The 17,842-nt window shown below is 42.7% G+C and overlaps 2 protein-coding genes across 6 annotated transcripts in view; one reads left to right on the forward strand and one right to left on the reverse strand.

Annotated features, from left to right (window-relative positions):
* Nucleotides 1-3,549, reverse strand: inaa (internexin neuronal intermediate filament protein, alpha a). Its single transcript, XM_046358783.1, has 3 exons — nt 2,177-3,549; nt 826-950; nt 1-640 (listed from the first exon to the last, which is right to left on the reverse strand). Exons 1-3 carry the CDS (start codon nt 3,245-3,247, stop codon nt 424-426), a joined length of 1,413 nt encoding a protein of 470 aa, XP_046214739.1. The 5' UTR covers nt 3,248-3,549; the 3' UTR covers nt 1-423.
* The window catches only part of nt5c2a (5'-nucleotidase, cytosolic IIa), a 27,842-nt gene continuing 12,639 nt past the window's right edge, over nt 2,640-17,842 (forward strand). The window contains exons 1-5 of one of the 5 annotated variants that reach the window (XM_046358778.1): nt 2,640-3,174; nt 3,471-4,130; nt 7,745-7,863; nt 8,513-8,551; nt 16,475-16,548. In XM_046358778.1, coding sequence (XP_046214734.1) covers nt 7,766-7,863; nt 8,513-8,551; nt 16,475-16,548 — 211 coding nt within the window. In that variant the 5' untranslated portion in view covers nt 2,640-3,174; nt 3,471-4,130; nt 7,745-7,765. Of the gene's footprint in view, nt 3,175-3,470; nt 4,131-5,122; nt 5,322-7,744; nt 7,864-8,512; nt 8,552-16,474; nt 16,549-17,842 lie in introns of those variants that run through there. The other 4 variants (XM_046358779.1, XM_046358781.1, XM_046358780.1 and 1 more) reach the window with 4 other exon arrangements.

Raw genomic sequence — 17,842 nt, forward strand, 5'->3', positions numbered from 1 at the left:
GACTTCTCAGTCATTTATTGACAATGTTCAATAAATAGGTTACAGTACATTTTTAATGGCTTCATCAACAGCCCCAACTCACAAAATTATTAGCCATGTACTGTATTTGCATTGCATGACAACGAATGACAAAAGAGTTGGCTAAAACACATACAGATCAGGCAACCAGGCTACAAAAATATATACATTTAGTTAAAATATTCTATTTGTTTCAATTACAAAATGATCACTCCTTTCAACTACCTACCTACCTTCCATATATCATATTACTAACAAAGACGATCTCAAATTCCACTATTTTAATTGAAACTGGAGTGTAGCAGTGCTCAGCTGCACATAATGCATCCCAGTAATAATGTAAGATATACAGTACATTTGCTCTGTGCCTTTAGATAACTGGCTTGCAAGCTCTGAATTTGTTGTCTAGTTGTTTGAGTTGATATCTGCTTCATCGCTCTTCTCCACTTTTTCCTCAGTGATCTCCTTGAAGCCATCTCTCTGAGCAGCCTCTTTCTCCTTATTGGTACTCCGTGCATAGCTTGAGGCACGTGGCTGGTATCCAAAGTGACTGGTGCCATGGTTTGAGGCGCCGAATAATATTCCTGTGCTAAAGTGAGTTTCCTCTCCCTCCAGCAGTTTTCTGAGGGTCAAACACAGGTCAACAAGTATTTTGTCAATACATTTATAGCTGAGAGTGATTAGTGACTAACATATTGTAACATTATTTTTGAAAGAGTATGGAGGGCAAGGGTATATTCCCATAATGGGAATCACTAAGACTTTGCTAACAGACCCTGGTCACAGGTCCTGGTAGACGTAAATTACCTGTAGGCAGCTATTTCAATGTCCAGAGCCATTTTGACATTGAGCAGATCCTGGTACTCTCGAAGATGCTGAGCCATGTCATTCTTGATGTTCCGCAAATCATTGTCCAGGTGCCCAATGGTATCCTGTTTAGGTGAAAGGAAGAAACAAATTAGACCTTAACATCTCCTTTGCAGAAGGTCTCTCAGTACTGAATGTCATTACTTCTGTAGCTCAGTTGGTAGAGCATGGCGCTTGTAACGCCAGGGTAGTGGGTTCGATTCCCGGGATCACCCATACGTAGAATGTATGCACACATGACTGTAAGTCGCTTTGGATAAAAGCGTCTGCTAAATGGCATATATTATTACATGGACCAAGGAAAAAAACTTAGTCCAGGTGGGAATACTTAATCTATATCCTTTCCTTGAGCCCTACTCTTTGTTTAATCTGAATTTCTAGGTAACCATATGCATTGAATTATCTATAAGGACACAGTAGCCTAGTAAAGTGTTCGCTCGTGGGTGGCAAGGAAGAGTATTTGAACGCTTGTGCAAGAGGTCATAAACGGATGACCACTAATCCGATTTAGGGTAGTATAAATACACGGGGTTCGTTCAGTATAATGCACTGCATTTGGTGAGTACTCTACGGGGTTGAAGCTAGGTTCGTAGATTACTCTGACGTCGACGGGTCGTTATGTTTCCTGTCATGTCAAGCAGCGTGATAGTGATACACTGAGGGGGGGGTTTCATGCCCAGTCATGAAATCCATAGATTTGGGCCTAATACATTTATTTAAACTGACTGATTTACTTATATGAACTGTAACTCATTAAAATCTTTGAAATTGTTGCATGTTGCGTTTATATTTTTGTTCAGTATTTATGATGAACACATGACATCACGTCACACGAGCCCCCGCGGGCTCTCTTGGTCAGTCTTATAAGACTCTCAGCTGGACAGGACACGACATCCAGCTGTGATGATTCAAGCAGACGTTTACTGTTGCTGATATCTGTTAGAAATCCTCTTTATTTAGAGAGCTCGTGGGCGATCCTGCCACTTCGTGCGGTTGCAAATTTAGAGCATTTCAGAACCATGGACAGGGAAGGTTGACTTCCAGATGTGTTATCCCAGAACATACAACAGTCTCAAAAGAATAACAATGTTTTAAGATGCAAAGACGGCTACCCATTGCAATATAAATCATGCATTGAAATGTGTTTATTTACAAATAATTTGCGTAATCTTACTGTTCCATCATGCGTACACACATGTTCTCACTTCCCCAACACAGGCGCACCTGTGCAAGGAGGGGTGCGTGTATGTGTGAGGAAGAGAGCTGTCAAGTGCAAACAAACGTATTTTACCTGCAAACCTGCGATTTCAAAATTGTGTCCATCTTCTGTCTCTCGAATCTGCCGTTCCAAAGACTCATTGATGCCATGTAGGGTCTCCAACTCAATTGTCTTGGACTGCAGTTGTCTCCTGAATTCGTTGATCTCCTCCCTGCTGGCCCGCATTGCATCATTGCTCCTGGTGGCCTGCTCGTTGAGATTGGCAAACTTGGATTTATACCACTCTTCCGCGGAGTGCAGGTTCTTAGAAGCCAGAGTCTCGTACTGATTGCGGATCTCTTTCAGAGCCGAAGTGAGGTCGGGTTTGGCCAGCTCTACCTCGACTGACACATGAGCTGCCTGGACCATACCGCTCAGTTCGGCCACCTCCTCGTCGTGGACCTTCCTCAGAAAGGATATCTCATCCAGGAGGCCCTCCACTTTGCGCTCTAGATCCAGCCGCGCCATGGTGGCGTCATCCACGTCCTTTTTGAACGACCGCAGGGTCTGCTCAGCCTCCTCGCGCGCCCTTATTTCCTCCTCATATTTGGCCCTAATCTTGTGCAGGTCTTCTTCTAAATTGTCCCTATCGATGAGAATGTGGGCTTTCTCGCTGCCGATCTCCTCCACTTGCGCGCGAAGCTCGCGCATCTCCTGCTGGTATAGGTCCGCGATGCGGGATGGCTCGTGCTGCCTCTGGCGCAGGGTCACCAGCTCCGTCTCCAAGACTTTGTTCTGCTGCTCCAGGGTACGCACTTTCTCGATGAACATGGCGAAGCGGTCATTGAGACCCTGCAGTTGTTCCTTCTCATTGGTTCGGGTGACTTTCAACTCATTGCTGAGGACGGAGGATTGAGTCAATTCGAGGCTGTCACCTGGCACCGTCGAAAAGGAAGAAGACTGACCGGTCCTTCTGTAGTAGGCCAGCGATGACGCACTACTGCGGGGGAGAGACACCGCAGACCTGTAACTGGTGGAGGACACAGAACTGCGGGAGGAGGCGGAAGGACTACTCATACGAGTGGTTGAGGGTGAGAAACGAGGAGCGTCCCTGTAGATCTTTCGGTAGGATGACGAGGTATAGTGGTCAGATCCGTAGTTCATCTTTGCGGTTGGCAAGAAAGAGAGGCTTTGGAAAACTTTGTCTGCAGTGCTTATATAGGTTTCGGCAGACCGACCCAATACACACGGAGTTTTACATTATCCCCATAACATAAGCGCATGAAGGACTATTTTCGAAAACGAATCTATTTGAATAAAACGTTAATAGGCCTAGACTAAAATATATATATATTTTAAATACATTGATATTTTCTACTATTTTTAGGTGGAGGCTGTTCCTTTCTCGAGCATCGATGGAACTGTCCACTTGGTGCAGTGCTAATGTCAGAGGATTTGTAACTAATCACGCAGTTGTGAGCTGCTGCAGCCTGCGGAACTAGACATCTGTCTCTGGGCACTATAAACGATATGGACAACTCGTTCGGCTTAGCTATGTTTTACATCACTGATTCTGGTCGTGCGTAATGACACTGTAGCACAATTGAATTGCCCGGTATATCACCATGCATGCACCTCATGACACCGGCAGATGGAGACGTAGCCTTATATTTAACATTTTCAATGGGATTCTAAATGTGATATGTTTACATTGGAAGGGAAATAGTTGTGCTGCAGCCGAATAGCAGTGTTTTTACGCACAGTCTGCCCACTTTCCCTCTTTTGCACAGACTGCTCATATCTTATGCAGCCGTGAGATCCTGTCATTGGCATCAAGTTGATCTGTAAACTCTGATCTGAATGGGGAGAGGTCAGATAGACCTTCAATGACGCCTACAAATAAGAATGTTCCAGTAGGCCTATTATTATAACATCTGTATATGGACTGTTCATTCTATGTATTACATTTCTATCTACATATTCTGAACCAGGCTTCGCGCATGCTCTGTGAATCATTATCTACCCACTCAATATTGCAACAAGACTGGTGAGTAGCTTGTCTCATCCTGTGCTTCTAGCATAAATAGTAGCCTAACAAAGTGGTATATAAACGAAGCATACACGACATGCAAATATGTATTGATTATTTTCTCGAGTGTGGACTAAAAGAGCCGGCTGCACTAAGCTGACTTGCTTGCCTTTAGCTTAGCTAGCAGCTGTCGTAGTGGGGGGGGGCAGAAAGTCTTGCTTTGTACCGCAACGAGATATTATTGAACAATGGTTCGTTGCTGGACGAAGCAAATAAAGTCATGTTCCGCTAGCTGTCAAAATATCTCTACCTAGCAGACTTTATCTGACTTGCTATTGTTGCCTGTTAGCTAGCGCTAGAAAGAGTGACTGTTCTCATGTGACAAGAAGTTGTCATGATTGAACAAAAAGATCTGGGACTGAGTCGGACTCAGAACAAGCTAGCTACACGGGTAGCTAGCTAGCCCTAGAAAGCTCCTCCATATGTCCCTCTATCCATTAACTAGCAACTTAGCTAGCTAGCTGTTGCAGATTTGCTTGTTTTATCGAGTAGAATCGAATCTGATTGAAGATCATACCACAGACGCTGTTGAGACATGCAAGCTGATGGGCCGGATGTCGAATGGTGCCTGTGTGGATGCTGCGTGAGCTCCACGCCACCAGCAACACAGGTGGTGAAATTCTATTTTCCGAATTAGAAAAACAAATTGTCCGCCCAATGTGGAAAGTTGTCTTAAGGCTTCACACACAAACATATATTAAATACTGGTCTCGAGTTAGTTTTGATTATTTTAAAGGGCGAGCGAGCAATAACCTGTAATATTGGTCGCCAATTGGTTAACGTTAGTCTTCAGGAAGCTTGACGACAAGCTGGTGCGGAGGATCACGTGTGTTGTATTGAGATACTTCCCACTCCGCAGCTGTATCACGTTGTTGCCGGCAGTAAAGTTAACATGGCCACATGTTGTCCTCCCTAGTAGGATATCAGCCTTCATGAGAAATAACTTTGGTAAATAATATTGGTAACCATCTGGATGTCACCGGGATACAGTCTACTCAGTGGGAGAGTGGCAAGTCGGTGTTTCACAACACCGGGACAGTGTCCTTCACCCTCGCCTGCGGAGTAAAGTTACTACTTTCCCGCTTCACCCTCGCCTGCGGAGTAACGTTACTACTTTCCCGCAATTCTGTTAACGTTACGGAGAGGGAAGTAGGTACATAGCTAGCTAGTGTAGCAAATTAAGCAAGGTGACAGCTAAAGTTGTTGTAGTAATTTATTACAGAACATTTACAAGTATGTCATTAACATTATCCATAAATAATAACTTAGCGAACTCTGCCAACTTCGACCACTACGATTGGGGCTAAAATGGTAGCCTATGTTGCGCGCTAACGCTTAGAACACACCGACAGTATATTACGTTTTGGTACACCAGAATTACATTAATTTCCAATGAAACGCTGCGTACTATTAAGCGTCTTTTGTGCAAAATAGTAAATAGTACGCAGCAGAATCTGGATATGTATGCAACAAAAATTCAACATTCACCTTCTGCTACCATTTCTGTCAAAGTCTATGCATACAGTTTGACGCATACGAACGCACTGCAACGGCCTCTGCAACGCAATGCTGCAAGGCAAACACAGCGTTTCATTGGAAATGAATGTAATTCTGGTGTGTTCGACCCTGTGCCCCGCTTTTACGTTCATTCATCATTAGAACCTTTGTATGAGCATCGTTACATCGTTAAAACCAATTCTTTCTTTGGCCGCCTCTCCTTCCATTTCTCTGCTGCCAATGACTGGAACGAACTACAAAAATCTCTGAAACTGGAAACACTTATCTCCCTCACTAGCTTTAAGCACCAACTCTCAGAGCAGCTTACAAATTACTGCACCTGTACATAGCCCACCTATAATTTAGCCCAAACAACTACCTCTTTCCCTACTGTATTTTATTATTTATTTTGCTCCTTTGCACCCCATTATTTGTATTTCTACTTTGCACATTCTTCCACTGCAAATCTACAATTCCAGTGTTTTACTTGCTATATTGTATTTGCTTTGCCACCATGGCCTTTTTTTTGCCTTTACCTCCCTTATCTCACCTTATTTGCTCACATCATATATAGACTTGTTTATACTGTATTATTGACTGTATGTTTGTTTTACTCCATGTGTAATTCTGTGTCGTTGTATCTGTCGAACTGCTTTGCTTTATCTTGGCCAGGTCGCAATTGTAAATGAGAACTTGTTCTCAACTTGCCTACTTGGTTAAATAAAGGTGAAATAAAATAAAACATCTCCGAGCTGTTTCCCAAAACCATTGTTACACATGCCTTAAATGCACACTTACACATTGATCATACCGAAAGTGTCATTGCATTTTGGTACACCAGAATTACATGAATTTCCAATTAAATACTGTGTTTGCGTTGCAGAGGCAGTTACAGTGTGGTGCATATGTTGGATTTATCTAAATTATGTGTTGACGGCTTGACAGAAATGGTAGCAGAAGGTGAATGTTGAACTTTTGTTGCATCACACTTTTTTGTATTTAACTTCATTTAACTAGGCAAGTCAGTTAAGAGTAATTTCCTATTTACCATGATGGCCTACCGGGGAACAGTGGGTTAACTGTCTTGTTTAGGGAAGCAGAACAACATATTTTTACCTTGTCAGCTCGGGGATTCAATCTAGCAACCTTTCAGTAACTGGCTCAACCACTATGCTACCTGCCACCCGGATACATATCCAGATGATGCTACCTACTATTGTGTGCAATGACACAGTCGGTGTATTCGAAGCATTAGCAAATGTTCTCTCTGCGTGGTGTTTTGGGAAACATGTTATAGCTTCGGCCGTGGTAGGAAAGATGCATGGTTAAAACTCATAAGCCTAAATTCCATTGTTATCAGGAAACCAGGGCCTGGTCCAGAGCTAGTGACAGATTAAAGCTCTGGTCCAAGGCATTAGTGCAGCTGTGCACATACCATCTGAGAGACATGCACTTTGAGATTCACTGATAGGTTCACTTTCAGTGCGCACCAAGTGCAGCTGCATGCTTCTCGTTTTGTCAGCCGATCATTCAATTTTAACATTGGATGACCCAGATTCCATTATCTTTCCAACTAGGCTACTGTGGTCGTACACCAGTAGTTCGTTCCATAGCTGTCCTCGTAAGTTTGTACACTTTGTTGATGAACCTTGTTGAAGGAGCTTGCTGCATGTTCTTGCATTATGTTCAGCTGCCCTTATATGAGGATGTCTGTGTTTAGACTTGCACAGAGGGATTAACTGCGATTCCACTGTAGTGAGCCTTATTATTGTTAGAAACTAGTCTACTCCAAGGCTCAGAGTACAAACAAGCCTACCTCGTGATTTTCAAAAGGCTATGATTTCCCTGAAGGCCATGTTATTAAAAAAGAAAATCTTCAGTCACAGTCAATAATAAGTATCATTTTTTAAATGATTGAGTTCAGCCTCAAACTCTTGAAATACTTCTCATCTGAGCATGGGAGGAGCTTAATTGAGGTCCCTTCAACCTAGACAAGAGGGCTACACCATTTTACTGCTGCCATAGTTCCAGTGACAACATACCGGTCCTTAAAGCCTATTCACTTTGATTCACAGAAATAATTCAAACGGTTCAAGATGACGTCATGGAGCGACCGCTTACAGAACTTTGCAGACCTCCCAGCCAACATGGACGGCTTGGCCATGAAGAAGTATCGGCGTGAGGCCTACCACAGGTACAGAATAAAGATGCATAACGTGTCACAGAAATGTATGCTTTGAGAGCAAGATTCCGTCAGGTTTAAGGTCACGGCGATTAGCCTGAGTGCTAGTCTGTTTCTGCTCTCTTGCCAACTCCTTTTCACTCATTGTGACGCCAAACATGACAATGAGTGACAAGGGGTAGGCGTGATAGCACAAACAGATCTGGGACCAGGCTACATGGATATATCATTGCTCCTTTATTATTGCTTATGTGCAATGTAGGCTAATTTATCTTCATAGTTTTCATATGTTCTCGAAAGGTGTGTGAAACACACATACTCCCAATTCCATATATTTAATGTTTAATAAATTGATGTATAACTATGTAGTGTAATTAACATGTAAGAAAGGTCTTTTGGGTCTCGATATCGTGTGGCCGGCAACCATTTCCGGGTAAAAAGTCTGGTGGTGTTGTCATGGTGTAGTGTCTTCCTTCCTCATTCTGTGGTTGAAAATCTACATACCCTTTCCAAATAAGAAAACAGGGGCACTGTCAATGCAACAAGTCTAAAAGCAGTGTAAGAACCACCTGATTTATGTGGTGTGCATCACTGGAGCGCAGGCTATGACACATTCACATTCAGTGGTAATGCTATCGCACATGTATTCTCTATTACAAAGCTTTCCAAGGGAACTGGCCCAATACCATCCTGCAATGAGGTACGCCAAACTTTTGTTGAACCTCAATACTGACTGAATGACCCTTTTGTACATGTGTATTTATTTTCCATTCAAACTCCATGTATCCCATGTTCATACTGACACTAGCCCTCTGTGTGCTGGGTAGGTCTCTGAGGGTGGGTGGTAGTAGGTGGTCATGAGTTCTCTGTGTGACCTCTCTTCCCCCTCTGTCTGCCCTTCATTCCCCCTCTCTTACTGCATCACCCCTCACCCGTTCCTAATGCCACCTCCCCATCGCCATCAGTCTGAAGTCTTATCCCATAACATCTGAATAGAAACTTCAGGCCAGAATAGTGTTGGAGGAGTGCAATTCCACAATAAAAAGGAATTACGCTGAGACTACGATTTTTCACTTTAAAATGTATACCAAACAAAAACCATTGATTTTCAAAGTTTAAAAAACATGAAACTCTATGCACAATGACTACTTTGAACAATTTACACAGTAAAAAAAAAAAGATGAAAAGTTTGGTAACAGAATTACGGTAAAATCTCCCTCAGTTTTATTCTGTTACTGCATAGGTCTTCCTCTAAATGTGTTTTTGTAAAATTTTCTCTAGAACTTGTTTAAGTAGTCCTTGTGCATAGAGTTCTATGGTTTGTTAAACTTTGAAATCAATGGTTTTTGTTTGGTATACATTTTAAAGTGAAATATCTGAGTGAGTGAAATTCTGTTACAATGGAATTTGCCAGGAACAGTATGGCTTTGTTGGAGCGAGGGGAGTATCTAGAATGCTATTGCCTACTTTGCTTCCTATTATATATATGACTTAAATGTAATGTAATGTAATATTCAACTGATCTGCATCATTTTCCTTGGTGCATTTTCAAGCTTCTTTTGTTTTAAAATCGTTTTCACATTTTCGTTGTGTCTGAAATGTGAACTTCACCACAGGTGTTTCCTGTTGGTCCGTACGATGTAGGCTTCTCATAGTGAATATACCTAGTGTCCGAATAAATACAAGATGAGCCGAAAGTGCCTCTTAAATTGCATCAAAAAGGCCAGTGAACTTCAATGTGTTGCTTTGTTGCAATATTCACACTAGCCCAGCACTTAAAATGCATGTCTAACACATTGCTCCATTCTAAGTGATGTGCCAGTGGAGGCCTAGATATTGGAGCCACTGTGTCCTTTGGTTGGTGTGCTACCTTCTGTTCTCTTTTGAATCAAAATTAGCCATAGTGCTGTGAAATCATTCCTTCTTCCTCTGTTGCTTTTTTTTGGAATAGATGTCAGGCAAGAGTTGACTGCACATACTCTGGAGTGGTTGCCAAGGCCTTTCATTATGCCCATGGGCACCAGCAGCAGACAAAGCACTTGCCTAATTCACTTTCACTGGAAAAGAGGATTACCTGAGCCCTTCATTGTATCGTGGATTGCTTATGTTATAACGGAATTGACTCAACATAGCAGTGTGTAAGCACATTTGTGGACCTATAATTCAATACAATGATGCCAGGTTTCAGGGGAAATCTGAGGAAGGCTTAATGAAGTTTGAAGTTCAGATGTGTGTAGCAGACAACGTAACAAATGTAGAAACGGATTTGCATGCCATTGATGTAGTGATTTCTTTTTGAGTTTGAGTGATACTTGGTTGTTTCTTTCAATCTAGACATTAGGCTAGTCTCCCAACAAACCAAAGCTGTGTTCGAAAACTCATACTAACTCTACTATTTGTGATGTGAATTGAGTATGTAGTATGCTTATTGGTCATAGCACGGATATAGTTAGTGTGCCAAAAGTCCCCGGATGTCATACTGAATTCGCCAAAATACGAAGTACACAAGCAGTGGGCACTATTTCCGTGCTGTTAGGGCCCATAATGCAATTCTTCAGAAAATGGGCGAGGATTCACAATGTTTTCAGATTTGAAGAAAATGGCGGAAAATATGCTGCCGTTGTCCGACGAGAGCGGATACAAATTCATTGCTTTAATTAATTATGACAAATGTTGAGCAATGTAATGACTTTTCAAATAAATTACGTTACACGTTATGTTGGCTGACAACGCTATCCCTTATGAACCACATAGCATGATAGCAGTATTTACCGGTATGTTAGTTAGTTACTGTCCTAACGTTAGTTGGCTACTAATATATCAAACTTGACAGGCAGTATATTAACTATAATCTAACTACCCAACATCTATTGACTTTATTATTAACATCATTCTTAGCTAAGTGCTATAGTCTGTTTGTTTTCTCAATGGACATTGTTTATTCTGTCCATCTACTCCGATTTCAGAGCACTCGTCTTGAGTGTGCCAGAGCGCATTTATGAACGCTCAACACCCGTTGAATATATGGCCGTTGTCGGCAAAAAAGTGTCATTAAATTGTTGCCAGAAAAACAGTCACCAACACCCTGGATACCATCAAAACAGCGTAACCAGCTCTGCTAGGGCGAGTAAAATGGTCAGAGCGAGCTGTTCTCTAATTTGTGTCTGGAAATGGCTACCAAGATACTTAATGTTAGCCAGTTAGCTATTTGTGTCTGGCGATAAACTCAGCAAAAAAATAAACGTCCTCTCACTGTCAACTGCGTTTATTTTCAGCAAACTTAACATGTGTAAATATTTGTATTTACATAACAAGATTCAACAACTTAGACAAACTGAACAAGATCCACAGATGTGATTAAAAGAAATGGAATAATGTGTCCTTGAACAGGGGTAAAAAAAAAGTAACAGTCAGTATCTGGTGTGGCTACCAGCTGCATTAAGTACTGCAGTGCATCTCCTCCTCATGGACTGCACCAGATTTGGCAGTTATTGCTGTGAGATGTTACCCCACTCTTCCACCAAGGCACCTGCAAGTTCCCGGACATTTCTGGGGGGAATGGCCCTAGCATTCACCCTCTGATCCAACATGTCAGGGTCATGTCAGGATGAGCCTGCAGGAAGGGTACCACATGAGGGAGGTGGATTTTTTTCCCTGTAATGTACAGCGTTGAGATTGCCTGCAATGTCAACAAGCTCAGTCCGATGATGCTGTGACACACCGCTCCAGACCATGACGGACCCTCCACCTCCAAATCACTCCCGCTCCAGAGTACAGGCCTCGGTGTAACGCTCATTCCTTCAACGATAAACGCGAATCCGACCATCACCCCTGGTGAGACAAAACCGCGACTCGTCAGTGAAGAGCACTTTTTGCCAGTCATGTTTGGTCCAGCGATGATGGGTTTGTGCCCATAGTCAACATTGTTGCCGGTGTTGTCTGGTGAGGACCTGCCTTACAACAGGCCTACAAGCCCTCAGTCCAGCCTCTCTCAGCCTATTACAGACAGTCTGAGCACTTATGGAGGGATTGTGCGTTCCTGGTGTAACTCAGGAAGTTGTTGTTGCCATCCTGTACCTGTTCTGCAGGTCTGATGTTAGGATGTACCAATCATGTGTAGGTGTTGTTAGACATGATCTGCCACTGCTAGGATGATCAGCTGTTTGTCCTGTCTCCCTGTAGCGCTGTCTTAGGCGTCTCATAGTGCGGACATTGCAATTTATTGCCCAGGCCACATCTGCAGTCCTCATGCCTCCTTGCAGCATGCCTTAGGCACATTCACGCAGATGAGCAGGGACCCTGGTCATGTTTATTTTGGTGTTTTTCAGAATCAGTAGATAGGTCTCTTTAGTGTCCTAAGTTTTCATAACTGTGACCTTAATTGCCTACCATCTGTAAGCTGTTAGTGTCTTAATGACCTTTCCGCAGGTGCATGTTCATTAATTGTTTATGGTTCAATGTTTCAAACCACTTACAGTGAAGATCTGTGAAGTTATTTAGGTTTTTATGAATTATCTTGGAAAGACAGGTTTCTGGAAAAGGGATGTTTCTTTTTAGCTGAGTTTAGCTAGCAAGATAGCTAATGTTAGCCAGTTAGCTTGGGTGATTGACTGCTGTTGTGAGGTCAGAACGCTCGGCTCAACCCTACTCCTCGGCCAGAGCGTCCAGTGACGCGCTCCTAGAGCAAAACGCTCTGAATTTACGAAGTGACAATCGGACAACACTCTGGAGCACACTCTGGAACTACAGACTGAATTTCCGAACACACCCAAAATCGTAAAAATGTCTAGCTTGTCATTTGTTATGTTAACAAGCTAGCAAGAGGTTGCATAGCAACAGCATCAACTTCCGTTAGTCCGGCGAAGCGCTAGTACGCTAAACTGAAAAGATACTTAAAAACATTTTTTTTTACAGTATACCTAAATTAACTAGTAGTATACAGTATTTTAGTATGGGTATTTGAACACAGCTCAAGTCTTTTCAGGAAGTGGGTTAATGCTGACACTGACACAACAGTGATGCAAGACTACGGGACCTTTTTGTACAGTGGTTCTTCCATTCTTTGTGGATTTCTGCTAATTTCCTTCAAATTATTTTCAAGCAAACACCAATTATTGTTCATGTATAAGCCTACATGTAAACAATGCTAAAAATGGTAAAAAGTAAAAAATCTTACTGCAGTGCCGTGAAAAAGTTTGTCCCTTTGCTGATTTTCTCTATTTTTGCATATTTCTGATACTGAATGTTATCAGCTCTTCAACCAAAACCTAATATTAGATAAAGGGAACCTGAGTGTACAAATAACACAAAAATATGATATCTAATTTATTTAATAAACATTATGCAACGCCCAATGCCCCGTGCGAAAAATAATTTGCCCCCTTACACCCAATAACTGGTACTGTCACCTTGAGCATTTGTTGGTTTTCGAGCATGAACTGCTCATTGCAGGTCCTGTTACAACATCTCAATCTGGTTTAGGTCTGGATGACTAGGCCATTCTAAAACTTTTACATGTGTTGACTGACTTGTGTGTTTTGGATCATTGTCATGCTGCATGAACCAGCTGCGCTTCAGCTCACAGACAGATGGCCTGACATTCTCCTGTAGAATTCTCTGATACAGAGCACAATTCCGTCAATAATGGCAAGTCGTCCAGGTCCGGATGGAGAAATGCATCCCCAACCCATCACACTACCACCACCGTTCTTGACTGTTGGTAGGATGTTCTTACTGTGGAATGCAGTGTTTGGTTTTTGCCAGACATAGTGGGACCCATGTCATTCAAAAAGTAAACTCAAGTTTGCCAAAAATCCCCTGGATGCACCTGGATGGTCATAAAGACTCTGGGAATAATGTTCTATGGACAGATGAGTCAAAAGTATAACCTTTTGGACGACATGGGTCCTGTTATGGACAGGGATTTTTCTGCTGCCTAAAAAAACAACTTGTGAACAACTAAAACCAGATAGAAAGTATGTCAAAAAATATATAATGGACATGTACATAAAACATTAAGAACACCTGCTCTTTCCATGTTCTCGACTGACCAGGTGAAAGCTATTATCCCTTATTGATGTCACTTGTTAAATCCACTTCAATCAGTGTAGATGAAGGGGAGGAGATGGGTTAAAGATTATTTTTTTAAAGCCTTGAGATAATTGAGACATGGATTGTGAATGTGTGCCATTCAGAGGGTGATTGGGCAAGACAAAAGATTGAACTGTCTTTGAACGGGGTATGGTAGTAGGTGCCAGGTGCACTGGTTTGTGTCAAGAACTGCAACGCTGCTGGGCTTTTCACTCAACAGTTTCCTGTGTGTATTAAGAATGGTCCACCACCCAAAGGACATCCAGCCAACTTGACACAACTGTGGGAAGCAATGGAGTCAAAATGGGCGGCATCCCTGTGGGAACCCTTTGGACACCTTGTAGAGTACATTCCCAGATTAATTGAGGCTGTACTGAGGGCCAAATGAGAAGGTGCAACTCAATATTATGAAGGTGTTCCTAATGTTTCGTATACTCAATCTATATTTTTTAATAATATATTATTTGAGAATTAACAATCACCAAATTAAAGCTAGGTAGTCAGGGAGAATGGAAAATTCCTAAGACAATGAATTTAGCAGCATTGATTTTAAGTTTGAGCAAAAGAACACAGCATTCGCCATGACAAAATGCATAGAATTGCAGGAAATTAGCTTTAAAATTGCAGCATTTTCTCTCTGCTCCATGGCAAAATGTGTAGTAGAATTGCAGTAGAATCTACACCGCAAAGATTGGGGCCTCTAAAAGGTTCTCTAAAATCCAGCTGTGTCAACAGGCCGAATGCATCCATTGCCACGCACCCCACCTAATCCTCTTTTTGATCCAGAAAAAAACTTGATGTCTGGCGAAAATCAAACGCTGCATTCCACAGTAAGAACCGCATACCAGCGGTCAAGCATGATAGTGGTAGTGCGATGCTTTGCTGCCTCAGGACCTGGATAACTTGCCATCCTTGAAGGAACCATGAATTGTGCTCTGTATCAGAGAATTCTACAGGAGAATGTCAGGCCATCTGTCTGTGAGCTGAAGCTGAAGTGCAGCTGGGTCATGCAGCAAGACAATGATCCAAAATACACAAGCAAGTCTACATCAGAATGGCTGAAAAGCAACAAATTTGAAGTTTTGGAATGGCCTAGTTAAAGTCCAGATGTAAACCTGATTTGAGGTGGTGTGGCTGGACCTGAAACGAGCAGTTCATGTTCGAAAACCCAAGAATGTCTTCCTCCGCGAGGCACAACCAGTTATTGAGTGTAAGGAGGCACAACCAGTTATTGAGTGTAAGGAGGCACAACCAGTTATTGAGTGTAGGGAGGCACAACCAGTTATTGAGTGTAAAGGAGGCACAACCAGTTATTGAGTGTAAGGAGGCACAACCAGTTATTGAGTGTAAAGGAGGCACAACCAGTTATTGAGTGTAAGGAGGCACAACCAGTTATTGAGTGTAAGGAGGCACAACCAGTTATTGAGTGTAAGGAGGCACAACCAGTTATTGAGTGTAAGGAGGCACAACCAGTTATTGAGTGTAAGGAGGCACAACCAGTTATTGAGTGTAAAGGAGGCACAACCAATTATTGAGTGTAAAGGAGGCACAACCAGTTATTGAGTGTAAAGGAGGCACAACCAGTTATTGAGTGTAAGGAGGCACAACCAGTTATTGAGTGTAAAGGAGGCACAACCAGTTATTGAGTGTAAGGAGGCACAACCAGTTATTGAGTGTAAGGGAGGCACAACCAGTTATTGAGTGTAGGGAGGCACAACCAGTTATTGAGTGTAGGGAGGCACAACCAGTTATTGAGTGTAGGGAGGCACAACCAGTTATTGAGTGTAAGGAGGCACAACCAGTTATTGAGTGTAAAGGAGGCACAACCAGTTATTGAGTGTAAAGGAGGCACAACCAGTTATTGAGTGTAAAGGAGGCACAACCAGTTATTGAGTGTAAAGGAGGCACAACCAGTTATTGAGTGTAAAGGAGGCACAACCAGTTATTGAGTGTAAGGAGGCACAACCAGTTATTGAGTGTAAGGGAGGCACAACCAGTTATTGAGTGTAGGGAGGCACAACCAGTTATTGAGTGTAGGGAGGCACAACCAGTTATTGAGTGTAGGGAGGCACAACCAGTTATTGAGTGTAGGGAGGCACAACCAGTTATTGAGTGTAGGGAGGCACAACCAGTTATTGAGTGTAGGGAGGCACAACCAGTTATTGAGTGTAGGGAGGCAATTCGTTTTTCACCAGGGGCATTTAGTGTTGAATAACATTGAGTGTAAAAATATGCAACAATTGAGAAAATCAGAAAAGGGGCAAATACTTTTTCACGATACTGTATATGAAATATGGCCTTTGAGTTGGACTCCATTTTTTTCCCTCCAACATTGTAAAGATCTGTGTAACCTCACTGTGAATACATATTTTGTATGGACACATTTAGAGTTGCTACTGCACTGCTCCACTTCTGTACTGTTGAACTCATGACCCTGACCGTTACTATCATCTGTTTTCATGCAAAGTATCCTCTTTAGGATATGTTCATCATCAGAACCTCTGACTGACTAGATACTCTACTTCCTTTTCAGAGTTTTTGTGAACAGAAGCTTGGCAATGGAGAAGATTAAGTGCTTTGGTTTTGATATGGACTACACTCTGGCAGGTAAGTGTACACTGAGTGTACAAAACATTAGGAACATCTTCCTAATATTGAGTTGCACCCCCTTTTACCACCAAAACAGCCTCAATTCGTTGGGGCATGGACTCTACAAGGTGTTGAAAGCGTTCCATGGGGATGCTGGCCCATGTTGACTCAAATGCTTTCCACAGTTTTCAAGTTGGCTGGATGTCCTTTGGGTGGTGGACCATTCTCGATACACACGGGAAACTGTTGAGCGTGAAAAACCCAGCAGCGTTGCAGTTCTTGACACACTTTAAACACATGCAAATGGGACCTACTACCACAGGCAATTAAATATTTTGTCACCCTCTAAATGGTACACACACACAATCCATGTCTCAAGGCTTAAAAAGCCTTATCTAACCTTTCTCCTCCCCTTCATCTACACTGACTGATGTGGCATCAATAAGGGATCATAGCTTTCACCTGGTCAGTCTACCTCATGGAAATTGCAGGTGTTCCTAATGTTTTGTGTACTCAGTGTGTGTGTGTTTTATGTGTACTGACAATGTGTGCGGTTTTGAATGTGTACAGTCGCCTGCTCAAATCAAATCAAAGTTTATTGGTTACGTACACAGATTTTCAGATGTTGTTGCAGGTGCGGTGAAATGCTTGTGTTGATACAGCAGCTTACTCCCTTGCATGTAGGAGGTCTCGATATAGCCTAGAACCTCAATTGGACCAGCTCTGCTTTTTGTGACACGTGTAGCCTGGATGACATTGTTTGTACCTTACGCATACGTCACCCTCTCAACCAGTACCCCCCAGCCCACCCCCCCACCCCACTCCACTGCCCTCCTTTGGGTCTCTGAAGGATAACTGTAACCCAAGCGGCTCACATCCGCCTGTTTATAGAGCCCAGTCACCGTCCCATAAACAAGTGCTGCTAAGGGGTTGTGTTTCCACACAGTGAGTGGGGAGAAACAACCCCTGGGGGAGGGGGGAGGGGGCTGTGGGAGTAGCGCCAGGAACTAAAGGGTTTTTGACATGCCAACCGCTACAGGTCATTTGCTTCTATAGCCACTATCTGCAGTGCAGTCGAAGCACTCTTAGTGAGTCAGTGGGTCGTGTGTGTCGTGTATGTGCTTACATGTGTTCTGGATGTGCACGTTATTCAATTAACATACCCATACCAGATTCATTTCAACTGTCCACAGAGGCCACGTGTAAATCCCTCCCTATGTTCCAGTGTGCAGGCCCTATCTTGCTTTGTCAGTCTCGCCACATAAATCTGTCTCCCTCTCTATGAACACAGAGAGACCGCATTGTAGCTCTC

This window comes from Oncorhynchus gorbuscha, linkage group LG08, assembly GCF_021184085.1.
Source record: "Oncorhynchus gorbuscha isolate QuinsamMale2020 ecotype Even-year linkage group LG08, OgorEven_v1.0, whole genome shotgun sequence".
NCBI lineage: Eukaryota > Metazoa > Chordata > Actinopteri > Salmoniformes > Salmonidae > Oncorhynchus > Oncorhynchus gorbuscha.

What these genes read in the sequence shown, in the direction of transcription:
- inaa (XM_046358783.1), bottom strand. Translation starts at nt 3,247, where the DNA reads ATGAACTACGGATCTGACCACTATACCTCGTCATCCTACCGAAAGATC. An exon ending in TTGAAATCGCAGGTTTGCAG is followed by an intron (nt 951 to 2,176) that starts GTAAAATACGTT and finishes TCACCTAAACAG; the next exon opens with GATACCATTGGGCACCTGGA. An exon ending in ATTGAAATAGCTGCCTACAG is followed by an intron (nt 641 to 825) that starts GTAATTTACGTC and finishes TTTGACCCTCAG; the next exon opens with AAAACTGCTGGAGGGAGAGG.